The sequence below is a fragment of the Maylandia zebra genome, linkage group LG1, assembly GCF_041146795.1.
Source record: "Maylandia zebra isolate NMK-2024a linkage group LG1, Mzebra_GT3a, whole genome shotgun sequence".
Classification (NCBI taxonomy): domain Eukaryota; kingdom Metazoa; phylum Chordata; class Actinopteri; order Cichliformes; family Cichlidae; genus Maylandia; species Maylandia zebra.
The window spans coordinates 42,703,161-42,715,932 of NC_135167.1; the positions used below are offsets into that span (position 1 = coordinate 42,703,161).

At 42.1% G+C, this 12,772-nt stretch overlaps 1 protein-coding gene across 7 annotated transcripts in view; it reads right to left on the reverse strand.

Moving 5' to 3' along the window:
• Nucleotides 1-4,412: 4,412 nt before the first annotated feature.
• The window catches only part of ppfia1 (PTPRF interacting protein alpha 1), a 43,695-nt gene continuing 35,335 nt past the window's right edge, over nucleotides 4,413-12,772 (reverse strand). For 2 of the 7 annotated variants that reach the window (XM_076886884.1, XM_076886897.1), the window contains 13 exons: nucleotides 12,360-12,484; nucleotides 12,083-12,255; nucleotides 11,882-11,975; nucleotides 10,711-10,792; nucleotides 10,409-10,609; nucleotides 10,024-10,086; nucleotides 9,254-9,280; nucleotides 7,496-7,671; nucleotides 7,182-7,279; nucleotides 6,927-7,102; nucleotides 6,038-6,106; nucleotides 5,753-5,921; nucleotides 4,413-5,257 (listed from right to left, as the gene is read on the reverse strand). In XM_076886884.1, coding sequence (XP_076742999.1) covers nucleotides 5,196-5,257; nucleotides 5,753-5,921; nucleotides 6,038-6,106; nucleotides 6,927-7,102; nucleotides 7,182-7,279; nucleotides 7,496-7,671; nucleotides 9,254-9,280; nucleotides 10,024-10,086; nucleotides 10,409-10,609; nucleotides 10,711-10,792; nucleotides 11,882-11,975; nucleotides 12,083-12,255; nucleotides 12,360-12,484 — 1,515 coding nt within the window. In that variant the 3' untranslated portion in view covers nucleotides 4,413-5,195. Of the gene's footprint in view, nucleotides 5,280-5,523; nucleotides 5,589-5,752; nucleotides 5,922-6,037; nucleotides 6,107-6,926; nucleotides 7,103-7,181; nucleotides 7,280-7,495; nucleotides 7,672-9,253; nucleotides 9,281-10,023; nucleotides 10,087-10,408; nucleotides 10,610-10,710; nucleotides 10,793-11,881; nucleotides 11,976-12,082; nucleotides 12,256-12,359; nucleotides 12,485-12,772 lie in introns of all 7 variants that reach the window. The other 5 variants (XM_076886890.1, XM_014411319.3, XM_076886892.1 and 2 more) reach the window with 5 other exon arrangements.

A 12,772-nucleotide genomic window follows, 5' to 3' on the forward strand; every position in this document is an offset into this window, starting at 1 on the left:
CGACAACACTTTTATGTTAATGTACACTCCTTAGTATGTTTTATGTGTGTGTGTGTGGGGGGGGGGGGCAGAGGGAGTGTTCGCCCAGGGCGCCAAACAGGCTAGGACCGCCACTGCTCCACATGAACAGCATTCGACATCTACTAGTAGCTCTTGTGACCCCAGTTGTTCATTCATCTGAGGAGGATCTTATTCCATTCCTTGAAATGGATGAGGACTTTCTTTTGTGTTCATGTTGAAAGTGTTTTAGTGCAATGGAGATGAGTGGAAGCTGTTGACTGACTGCTCAAACAAGAGCCTAAAATGTGTCCTATGGTGTAATAGCAATTGGCATCTGGGACAACTGGTCATTCTGTCCAGTTAAAAGAAACCGGTGAAAATATGCTAACTGTGCTGGAGAAGCTGAAATACACTGAGCATAAATTCACCATATGTGAAAAACCCCCACCAATTTGCATTTTGTGATAAAACTGAATAAACTTTGAACTCACTGTCAACGTTTCCTCTAAACTGCGCGCGTGCGCAATTGCGCACTGCTGGCACGGTCTCTGCGCACAGAAAATCTGCGTTGCGCACAAAAAAAAATCGAACCTGAATTGAAATTAAAATGAAAACTTTAACAATTCTGTTTTGCAGTGTGAGTCAGTAAGTGACTGGCTGCTCCCGTATGGGATCAGAACGATGGCACCTTATCCCATAGTCCAGCCAATGATGCGATTCACATTCGCATATACGCAGCTAATCAGCTTCTTTGTCAGGCTATGACAGGGTCCTTATGTGCCGACACCGGTGTTTAGCGAGCAAAGCAGCGCGGCTGATAAGATAAGATAAGATAACCTTTATTAGTCCCACACGTGGGAAATTTGTTTTGTCACAGCAGGAAGTGGACAGTGCAAAAGTTATGAGGCAAAAATTAGAATACAATAAGAATAAATACAGTACACAACTGTACAGAATAGAATAAAATAAAATAAATATACAATAAGATAAAAATAGAATACAAATACAAATACTATATACAACTGAGTAAAAATACAACGATGACAGAAATGATTATTGCACTTAGTATTATTGCATATGTATGGATGTGTGTGCTTGATCAGTTAAAGTCTTTATTATGGAGTCTGACAGCAGTGGGGAGGAAAGACCTGCGAAATCTCTCCGTCCCACACCGTGGGTGCCGCAGTCTCCCACTGAAGGAGCTGCTCAGTGCTGTCACAGTCTGCTGCATGGGGTGGGAGATGTTGTCCATCAGGGATGACAGCTTAGCCGCCGTTCTCCTGTCACTCACCACCTCCACTGGGTCCAGAGGGCATCCTAGAACAGAGCTGGCCCTTCGGATCACCCTGTTCAGTCTCTTCCTGTCCCCAGCAGAGATGCTGCCGCCCCAGCAGACCACGCCATAAAAGATAGCAGAAGCCACAACAGAGTCATAGAATTTCTTCAGGAGTGGGCCCTCCACTCCAAACGACCTGAGTCTCCGCAGCAGGTACAGCCTGGATGTGGAGTGAAGCCACGTTAATGACAACGTGTACAACCATTGGAGATGTGAGCAGGACAGACGGAACAATTGACATAAAAAGTGTGGACTTTATACCAGTTTTTAAATTGTGTTGATCGGCCACGTAAAACCAGAGTTATGATAAAAATATCTGTAATGTTTGGTTTTCTTCCTGAATACTGTCGTTGTTTATATTTACTGCGGGAAGAAACGGTAAAAACGGCGTTTTATAAGGAAAACCTCCAAAGCCTGTGAGCAAAAACAAAACCCAAAAAAACTCCACCCTTTCCTATTGGTCGAAAAATGTACCATGTCGACCAATCAAAAAATGATATGGCAACATGGCATTTAGTTATTTAGGAAGTGGGAAGTTTTAGGAATGACGGCGTGTTTTGAGATGTGAGAGATTTGCCACGTTTAGCGCAAATCTTGTGTAGTTAGTGTGTAGTTAGTGTGTAGTGTAGTCAATAGTTTTGTTGTGTGTGTCAGAACAATGAGGCGACTGCTGAGTGTTACAGGTGTTACAGCAGTGATACATCTGCTGCTGTCAGGCCTGCAGGTATCAGGCTGTTGTTCTCCTTCATCTCATAGTTGACAGAAATTATTTTTGGAGCGGCACAAATAATTTGTGTGGCATCAGATTTGATGCAGAACAGCTGATTGTTCTGTAAATAGTTTGAAATGTTTATTTTAAAAAACACCTTGGCTGCATTTTTAGGTAAACAGCTGCAAAAAACTTTGTTTGCAAAACTCAGTTACTTTTTTGAAGAAGTAACTATATAATTAATTACCCAACATTGGTCATTATTTACTGTATTTTGCAGACAGAGTTACAGACTCTCTCCCAGACCACAGACTCATAATACAAGTCAGAGCTTTATGAAAAAAAAACAAAAGAAACTTGTGTTTTCAAAATTGGAGTTCAAGTTATTTTTACTTCCAATAGTGTTAACATGCTACACAGGTCATGAACAAGATTTTTTGTTTTGTTTTTTTAAATTTTCATTGTAAGTGGGCTAAAATAGTTAATTAAAAGTAGTCTAACATAAATGTAAATGCTGTAATTTTATTATTTTAATAAACCATGTAACTTGCATGGATTCAATGCTGGCGTCACCACAGTGCACACGTCTGCTGTTGCTCACAGTGGTCCAAGGGACGCTCAGGGAGTTTGTGCGTTTGCTCAGACACATGAAAAATTAGAGGGAACATTGCTCACCGTTGAATTAGGTAATAACTATTTTCTGGAAAACAGCAGAACCTTTATTTTTTGATGTAGGGTGGTGTAATATACGATGCAGCAACTACTTCCATTGTAGTTAGGTGAAATTATTTTGGTAAACCTCCATTTTTATTAGAATTTGTGTTTTGGGCAGAAAGGTCTTGGTGTTGGTAGCCAGGGATTAGTCCACCAGGGCTTCCACTCTTAGCCCCCACCTGGCACACAATGCACCCGACCCCTACAGTGCCTAATGCGGGTGGTGGGCCTCCAGGAGGATGGACCCATGTTCCTTTTTTGGGCTGTGTCCAGCCAGGGCCCATGGACTAAGGCCCAGCCACCAGACGCTCACCATCAGGCACGCTCCAGGGCAGGGCCTCAGTAAGCCCATCCTGGGCAGGGTGAACTGTTCCCTTGATGTTCTACTCATAGGGGTCCCTCACCCATGATGAATTTGCCATAGAGGGCCCTACCAGCGGACAAAAGCCCCGACGGACTACATAGCCCCTGGGATCCCTGGGACACACAAACCCCTCCACCACGATAAGGTAGCGATTTGCAGTTTTCCTGGGCGCCTTCTGGGTGAGGTGTTCTGGGCATGTCCCACCGGGAGGAGGGTCGGGGGCAGATCCAGGACATGCTGGAGAGATTGTATCTCTCAGCTGGCCTGGAAACGCCTTGGTGTTCACCCGGACAAGCTGGAAGTGGTGGCCGGGGAGAAAGTGTTATGGGCTGTTAAGGCTGCTGCTCTCGCAGCCTGGCCCCAGAAATGTGGAAGAAGATGGATGGCAGAAAGGTTTTGGAAATGTATCAATCTAATAATAATAATAAAAAAGACATTACCAAGTCTCGTGGATACTTAAATATCCAGGAAAACTCGCACTGCTTTTTGTTAAAGGACACCGTCTGTCCACCGCAGGAGGAGCAGAAAAGACAACTCTTCAGTCTTTTATTTGCAGTGGAAAATAGGTTTCAGTATTTTATTGAAAGTAAGCAATAAATAATACTGTGATAAAAATAGTTTATAAGTACTCAGACTGTACATCATTGTTACAAGATCAGAAGATTCATCAGGAAGAGCAGGAATAAAAACAGCAACATGATTTGCATTGTGCATAAATGGCTAAATCACAAACAAAAAACATTTCTAATGTCAGCTTCAACTACATGTAGAGTGAAAAGAAAAGTCTCCGGTTCCGACTCATTTGCCACAAAGGCTTATGCTGGAACCCGTGTTGTGAGTGTAGACAGAAAAACATAAGTAGCACTGCAACATTCAGACGTAGCTCTGGAAGCATTACTGACGCCACAAAACACGAATGAGTAATAATAAATAAGAAGAGACGACAGAGAGGAGTTAAACAGTAAGGCTTGATATAAAATCTTTGTACAGAGTGTTTTTAAAAAAGGGTTGCTGGTGGACTGCACCACCATCAGGGGCTTCTGGTGACAGTGGGGATCGACTGAGGCCTCAGTGAAGTTGGTCCGTTGAAGGAGTTTCCACACTTTGGAGTCATCCACACATTTGTTTAACGATCTTCTGCACGAGTGAGCATTTCTCCAGAGGTGAGGAAGATTTTGTTAAAGGGATAAATTGGGTGCATATAAGCGTGCATATAAGCGGAGTGGATTCTGCATGCAAGGTAAACTGCAGAGAACCTGGAAATCTGTTGTTTTTTACTTGCATCCAAATGTAGCCCTCTGTAGTTTTTATCCTTGCTACAATTATATGGCTTTAATTCTTTAAGAGTTTCATTTTGGTATCACAGGTATGGAAAATAAACAGACAAGAGAGAAATATATTGCGTTTCACATGATATGTGTTGTCACCATCGCCTGGGCTTGCCAGCAGTTAGATGGAGGACTCACAGTGTTGAGCAGTTTGTGAAACGGTTTGACGACTCCAGCAATTTCTCTGATATTCACACATCCACTGACCTAAGAGCTGCATTTACACTAAATCACAAGTAATAAGCTACTAATATTACAACAGTTAAAAAGGGCAAAGATATGAATTAAGTTATATCACGTATCCAAGTCACTTGAGAATTAATTCATTGATTAGAATTCAAATCAAATATGAGAGACAAAAACATACATCTGTTCAACTGAATCAGAATTATAAAAAAAGATTAGATGAAATGTCTGTTGGTAGAAATATACAAACTCCAGATTGTTGAAATATTCAGTTACATACATCTGAGAGTTGAGCTTAATGCGGGCACAGTGGAGAAATGTTGCTTTTATTAAAATAAAATTAAAAAAAGGTGGGGGGGTGATTAAGAGGAGAGAGGCAAAAAGGGGTTACATAGAAATTCTAAAATCAACAATCCCATTGGTTTACATAAATATATAATAACAAATGTAGGTAAATCTAGAAAAGCTCTTCTAGGGATACTGAAATTAGTGAGTAAAGTCTTTCTCTGTGATGTCAGCAAGAAGCAAAATATCTTTGTAGGGTCCTTGCAAGTTATTTCAGTTCATCATCCTGGTCTTGAATGCAGGGAATTCCCCTTCATCGTCTGACCAGCGGTTACCTATAGAAATAATGAGGATAAACTGAGAAGGGAATGCGAGAGATCACCGGACGTGAGAGGGAAGCAGGACAGAAGCCGAGAGGTGGGTGGATGGGTTGAGATGAGGGAGAAACAGGAAAGAGATGCGTAAAACGTGCGTTAGAGCAGAGACCTCCAGTACGAGAAAGCTACTTCTGCTTGCATAGAGGAGCAGTTCAGCAGTGAAGAAATAGCCATACACGTCTCTGATTTGAGGATTTCATCATTTTTGACATGTGCGGTCTTACCGTTGTGTGTTAACAAGAGTAGGTCCTGACTGTGGCAGTGTCCAGCCTCTGTATAGACTGACTTCCTGTATTTCCACGTAGGCAGAAATCACATGCAAAGACATGCCGTTAGTCACAGCATCATCACAAAGCCAACCAAAAAGAAGCGAGTGCACGTGAGGAGATGTTAAGCATCGACAGAGCGTCTCACACACACCATGCGCACACTGACACCGCTCTCTCTGCTTACCATCCATCGGGCTCCTCTTTGGCTGAGTCGAGGGAGATGCCGCACTACTGCTGGTAACTCGGAAGTTGGCAGGCAGGGTATCTGATGCACCCAAGGACATCCCCCTCATGTCTTTGGGCCTGAACTTCTTTCTCCATGAGGGAGCACGGCGGAAGTTCTTATCATCATCCTAGAATATGATGAGGTAAAGAAAAGGGGGGAAAGACAGGAGACGTTTTTAGTCCACAGATATTCTTATTGTTACTTAGCGGCGTCAACAAGTCAGCAAATGTCCGTGTTTGTCACCTCTTCCATTCTCCTGTCTGTGCCCATCGCCAGCAGACTGCTGTATTCACGCTCAAGAGTCGCCCGGGCCTATAGAGGAAGGAAAAGAAGAAGAATGAGATTAACAGAAGACCTTGGCGCTGACCTGCACTGTCCTCATCCTCCTGTCTGCTGAGCAGCTGATCTGAAATGAACTTTGGTCCTCACTAAATCTCTCGTTTCTGTCATCAAAACCCATTTCGTGCAGTTCCCGTTCTCATGCAACTTCCTATATAATTATGCGCTTTCAGATGTAAACCTCAGGTCACTCATGTCAGGCTGACACCAGCACTGCAGTTACACATGGAGCACAGTGCCACTTATCTCAATGGCTTGACAAAAAAACCCAAAAAAAACAAAAACCCCATCTTGTAAGTAAAATTTAAATGTATATAAATGTACATCAATTTCCTTTGTATGGCCCGGGCACTGCACCAAACTCAAAGCTTAAGGTCTTTGGGAGGAGCCCATTGGCCCAAGCAAGCAATGAGTAACTAACAGGTATCTTTAAGCACCTGATGGATCTCAGTTATTTTATAGGAGGTGGTTGCAGAAATTCTATTTTTATATGGATCGGCACTTTTATTTAAACTGGTCTGTACAATTGCACATCTGGAAACATTTAGACAAGAACAAACGTGTGTGATGCAGTCTAATTACACTTGTTTTTAACATGCCAGCTGTGAAAATAGACCACACAGGCAACCGAATAAACAGTAGTGAGAATGCACTTGCAGTTCTAACAAAGGATTTTTTGGACAGAGTTGGGACTAACTGATTCTCATGTGAGAAAAGTGACCATGTTTGGGCCTTCAAATATGAAAAGCAACAGCTGGATGGTGAAACATCATAAACATTTGGTTTTGTGCACCTGTGTGTTCTGAGTGGGGATCTGCAGCAGCAGGGCCAGGGCGTTGTGATCAAAGGTATCATCCAAGGCGAGCAGTGCACCATGGACGCCACTCTCACAAAGGTTGCTGCTGTACTCTTTGAGACCAATGGCCTGAACCCAACTGATGACACGCTCATTACTCCACACCAGCACATCTGAAAGCACAAAACAGAGATGAGTGATGCACGATAACACCAAGTTGTTTTAATGAGGAAAGAAAAAAGCATGTATTACCTTTAAACTCCAGCATGGACTCCTCCCTCCTCCTCTCCAGCTCCTTTCTGTCATAGTTGAGCCTCCGCAGACACATCACACCGCACTGAAAGCTGTTCCTGTAGCACAAACACACACACACTCGTTCACTGTGGAGCCTCTTAGTTGTTAATCTGCCACGATGTGCTCGTCTTTTTCCCCAAAGTAAGCTGTTTTATTTCTTTTTGACTAGTGGCAGAAAGGACAAAGTTGCATGTATGCGTGGCATGATTGTAGTAGGCTGTGGTTTCTTCAAGATATTCACTGCTGCTAATAAAAATGAATCTATGTCTCACCTGTGGAAGCTGTCCACCATCTTGAGCTGTCCCCTAAGATCCTTCTTGGTTAGATGGTCAAGCATGCGGGCATCCACCAGCGACTCCATGAAGTAGGAGCGGTACTGTGGCAAACCCAGGCTGGGCAGCCACTCGTTACCGATCCACTCGTGGTTCATGTCTCCGTACGCCAAAGTCTACAGTCAGAGAAGATGAGACTTAGCTGGTGTTTGAGAGAGTGGGCTAAAAAGATGGAGGCGTGGTAGAGGCTAATTACAGCAGGTGTATATTAACCGTTTTAACAGCAAACTGATTAAAAATGTATATATTAAAAAAAAGAAAATATTCGAATGATAATCAACAATGTTTCCACCTGTTTAATGACCAGTTTATAGAAAATATCTAAGAAAGTCTAAGAACGTAAAAGGTGGGAGACAAATCTGCAACTCAGCAACTAGATGAACCCAGTGAGTCGCCCGGCAACAGTGAATAAGTCCAGGAAGGGATGCTTTACATTTTTTTCTTTATTGTGTAGAGACAAAGGAAGACAAAACCAAAGTGTGTGTATGCACTGAGGATGTAAATAATCAGGTCGACTAATCCTGATTCACAAAGCAAAATGAAGCAAGTTATCTGTGAAAAGACTCCACACATCAGTGGCAGTGCACCTATCAGGAAAGCTGACACAGTGTGAAGGAAGCTAACACATACACCCACAGCTTTTCTTCGTATTAATTTTTGACTTGGCTGCAGACTGTGGTCAACTGAAAAGCTCCAACATTGCTTTGACTGTTGGCTCTTTCGTCACGTGTCACATTGGTTGGTAAACTTTTAGTGGACTTCATTTTTTTGACTTGACCCGTCTCCTCTCAGACACATGTTTAAAAAACTAAACAAAAACCAATCTTGCCCCTTGTCATTACTTATTTTACTAACAAACCGATCATTCCATCTCAAATCGATTGTTGTGCTCAGCTGTCCAGCTGAATGAACATTTAATGAAGAAACATGAAATTCATATTTAATTTACAATTAATAAAATGCTTTGTTCTTTCACCTTTCATGAGGCAGCTGCTGAACATGAATATTTCAAAAACTATAACATAAAACCCTGAAAGTTTCGTTTCTTACCACTAAAATGAATTAGGATCTAAGTTTTGGTTTATACTAAATATTAATTAAGCATATTCTTGGATGATTTATTTGCATTGAACATGAGGAAAGTAACGATTAAGTCGTGCCTGATGTTGAAGTACAGCTTATTAGTTTAACGCATCAGATCTGATTTGGCAGATAATCAAAGCCATGTATTCATGTTTATAGATTTATCTTTGAAAGTTGTTTAAAATAATTAAATAAATATATATATTTTTACTTTAATTGGATGAACTCACTACAGATTTAAAAGAAATCATTGTGTAAGGTTACTCTGTTTCATTTTACTGTTATTTTCCTTTGAACTACAGCACCGCCTCTCAGCAGCTGTTGTGCAGATAGTGTACTGTTTCATTATTATATTATCATGTATTTGCTCAACTAAACTGGATACATAAAAATTCAGCTGGAGTTTTTTGGAGCAGTTTGCTTTCGCTCTAAGAGCAAACCTCTATAGTAGCAACTGTATGCAGACAAGCTCCAAATTAAACTGTGCTAGAATGTGCTTGTTGTGAATAAAGGAGTACAAGGCAATCATAACCGAATTTAAAAAACAAAACAAACAAGCAAACAAACAAACAATCACAGGTGAGAATAGGTGGGTTTTGGAGAACGTATGCAAACCTGGGCCCAGCTACCCTCGTCATCCTCCTGGTGTTAGCATGGTTAGAGTGAGCATGGTGAGAAGAACAGAAAGGTGAGGGGTTAGTGTGCAGTGCTGGGGTTAGAGAAGCTTCAAGTGGAAAGTATAAAGCAATAAACAAAATAACAAGTCAGTAAAAATAGCAGGAAAATAACAGACAAACAAATGGTGAGGCATCAAACAGGAAATACAAATGCTGGGTGATCAGAGGTATATATAAATATGAAAATAAATAAATGAATAAAACATTAACCTATAAACCTTTTGAGGACATTAAATTGTCCTCAAAAGGTTTAACCCAACCAGATCTATTAAAGAGAAGCATTTCTGGTATCAGACAAATGTGTGTGTAATGTCTGATTCTTTTGGCTATACATCACCCACTAATGAGTGGCAATGTTTCATAAACAGCCCAATCTAACTTTGGTAGTGGGAGGTAGTTCTTCATGTGTATTCCATCTATGTCCATGTAAGGTGAAAGCTATACAAAAGGTGAAACATACATATACTGTACAAGGACTAAAGAAGAGCATGAGCCCAATCCAAGAACAACAAAGAAGTCGCCCACTAGGGGAACGAAAAAGGCTTTGTTTCAAGACACTCAGTGATCGTGCACGCAGCCAAATTCATACTGGACGTATCCAATGTAATAAGTGAAGTCTGGCAATACTGAAGACAACTTGAAACAAAGCTCAACCACAACCATAGATGTGAGAAGCCACCAGTGCCCAGCCAATCAGGGTAGACTAACCGTGGGAGGCGTGGCTGCCAAACTTTCCATTTCTTCATGTGTGACCCAAACGTTTCCTGTGGTCTGATCATTTGACACCAACCAATCAGAAATGCGCCAAGCGGGAAGAGTGGTGAAGGCCAGAAAGAGAGCCAAATGGAGAAAAAACTATGAAGCATTTGTTTCATTCATTGTTAGCAACTGAACTCAGATGAAACCAGTAGAAATTGGATTCAAGCATTAGTACATGTTAAGTATGTAGGCAGTCAAAAGTGTCATGCTAATGAGATGATATGAATGTGACAGTGCTTAAAAGTATCATCAAGACTTTGAAAGTGTAAGCAATGTGATCAGTGTTAAATATGCACAGTGGTCCAGCTGCAGGTATGAATGCACTGACGGGTACCGTTCTGGAGGTCGGTGGGGCTGAAGGGCTGGTGAGAGACATGATTTCCTGGATGGCCAAACGAAGCTTCAGACGATGCAGTGGGTTGCTGATTCCAATCTCCCGCTGGATCTCTGTGTCTGATAGTGCTGACATGATGGCTCCACTCTTCACATTGGCACGGCATGCAGCCACGTACCAGGCTGGCATGCCCACCCACAGCTGGCCAGAAGGGGACAGATTAGCAACAGTTAAACAGGATTAATGATTTAGACATGCTACTGAGTTTACTGCTTTTAAAATGAATTGTGTTGGTCTTGTACCTCCAGCCAAACCACAACAGTTGGTCCATCCCACTGGGCAAACGGGAGGCCTTGTCTGCGAGCCTCTTCTAGTAATTCATGCCTGGAAGACGCAATACATGTGAAAGCCAACTTGGTGGTTCACTTGCTCAAGGACCAAAATATTCACAGCCACAGATCCAAATGTTTGTCACAAAATCCCATTATGCACACACAAACCCCAAGACATTAGCTGACATGCATACTGAGTGAAAGAGAGAGAAAGGGGAAAGGGGGAGGGGACAAACACAGGACCTGAACCCAAGAAAGACTCAGTGCTCCACTAGATGTAGCTGTGTGCCACACCATCAACAAGCTCACCATCTGTTTAGCAGATCCATTTTAAAGAGTTGGCAGAAATGTCCAAAAGCACGTTATTAAGTAACAATTCAGTTTTACGTAAATAAAGGAGTGTAGGAACAAAAAAATATAACTATGCTAATGTTTATTTTATGGACAAGAACACACGCAAAGAGCCAACTTCCATTTTTCCTATGGCTGTAGTGCATAACGTCATGCTCCAAAAGGAAAACTGCGATAGGAAAATCCTGCACTCACTACAATCAGTGCACACACATTCCTGTTAGTTATGCTCCACTATGGAAAGCAGGATAAAAAGCAGCATGGAAAATCTATCAGACATTCAAAGAGATACTTGGTCGGGGTCTGCAGGGTTACTGGTGAGGTCAATGTGAAGCCAAATGCGAGAAGATCGGGCAAGGCAAAAAGCAACATGAGCCAACTTACCCAGTCTTTGGACTACAGATGGAATGAGAGAGAGTGGGGGTGGTACAAAATGTGAAAAAGAAGGAAAAAAAATAAAGAGAAAGAATGAACTGATGATTATTGAAGGGCCATGTGACAGCAAAACATTTATGGTGTTTGCAATTTGCTTGAACAAAACTAAGAATGAAAGTGTCAAAAACCCCCAAAACAAAACAGGAGATGTGAGAGATGATTGCGATGGAAATGCCGTGGGGTGGAATGAAAGGCTGTGCACGTGAGCCAGAAAGAGCTTGTGAGGCAGCCCTGGACTGCAGCACAACAACACAGACTGATATCTGCACAATTACAAGAGCCTTTTATCCTCTATATTCGCTTTCTTACTCTGCATAAACATTGGAAGGGATGGGACTGTCATACAGACACTTACTTCTTCTGTAGCTTCCTGTTTTTCTCTGCAGGACCACCAAGGGTGCCCACACCCAAGCCATCCTTCGGAGAGCTCTCTGCCTCGGGAGTGCCAGCTAGAACATAACATTGAGCTCAGAGATCTAACATAGATCATAAACTCATCACTATTAGTAGCATACATGTCCAGAACATCGGCTTAGCACTGCTGCTAGTGTCTGACCTTGGCTGGCAGGATCCTTGCCAGGAATGCTGGGCCGACCTTTCTCTTTCTTCCCAAACAGGCGTCCAATGGATGACTTGATACTTTTCTTCTTGGCTGCTTTGTTGAGAGAGTCTTGGCTGCTGTTGCTACTGCTTGGGTTACTGCCCTGTCCATCCTGCAGGCTGCTCAGCCTACACAAATAAGGGTTAAGTTATTAGATAGAGAAAGAAGAAACAAATGTTTAAATCCCAGAAACACTAAAACAATTTTTCCTGGATAAAAATGCACGTCTTACCCTCGGATGTCTCGGATGTCCTCGTGACTAGCGGCGTGGCCCACCTCCCTATTCAGTCGGATGGAACGTGGAGTAGTGGGGGGTGACGTCTCACAATGAATAGTAGCCTTATCATCTTGAGTAGACTGCATGACACAGACAGAGAAACATTAATGGAACAAAAAAAACAACAATGAAAAAACCCTACTGTTCATAATACACACCAAGAGGCTACACTGTATGTGGACTATGAACAATCCATACAGACTGGATATTGGTAACAGATACAGTACTGTGAACAATCAATTATTTAGTGGGAATACTGTGTGCAGTGTAATTTCACAAAGGCAAAAAGGAGAATGAAACTCAGTCTCCCAAAAGAGAACGAACTTCGAAGTGATGAACACTGTAAAACAAACAAAAAAGAAACCAAA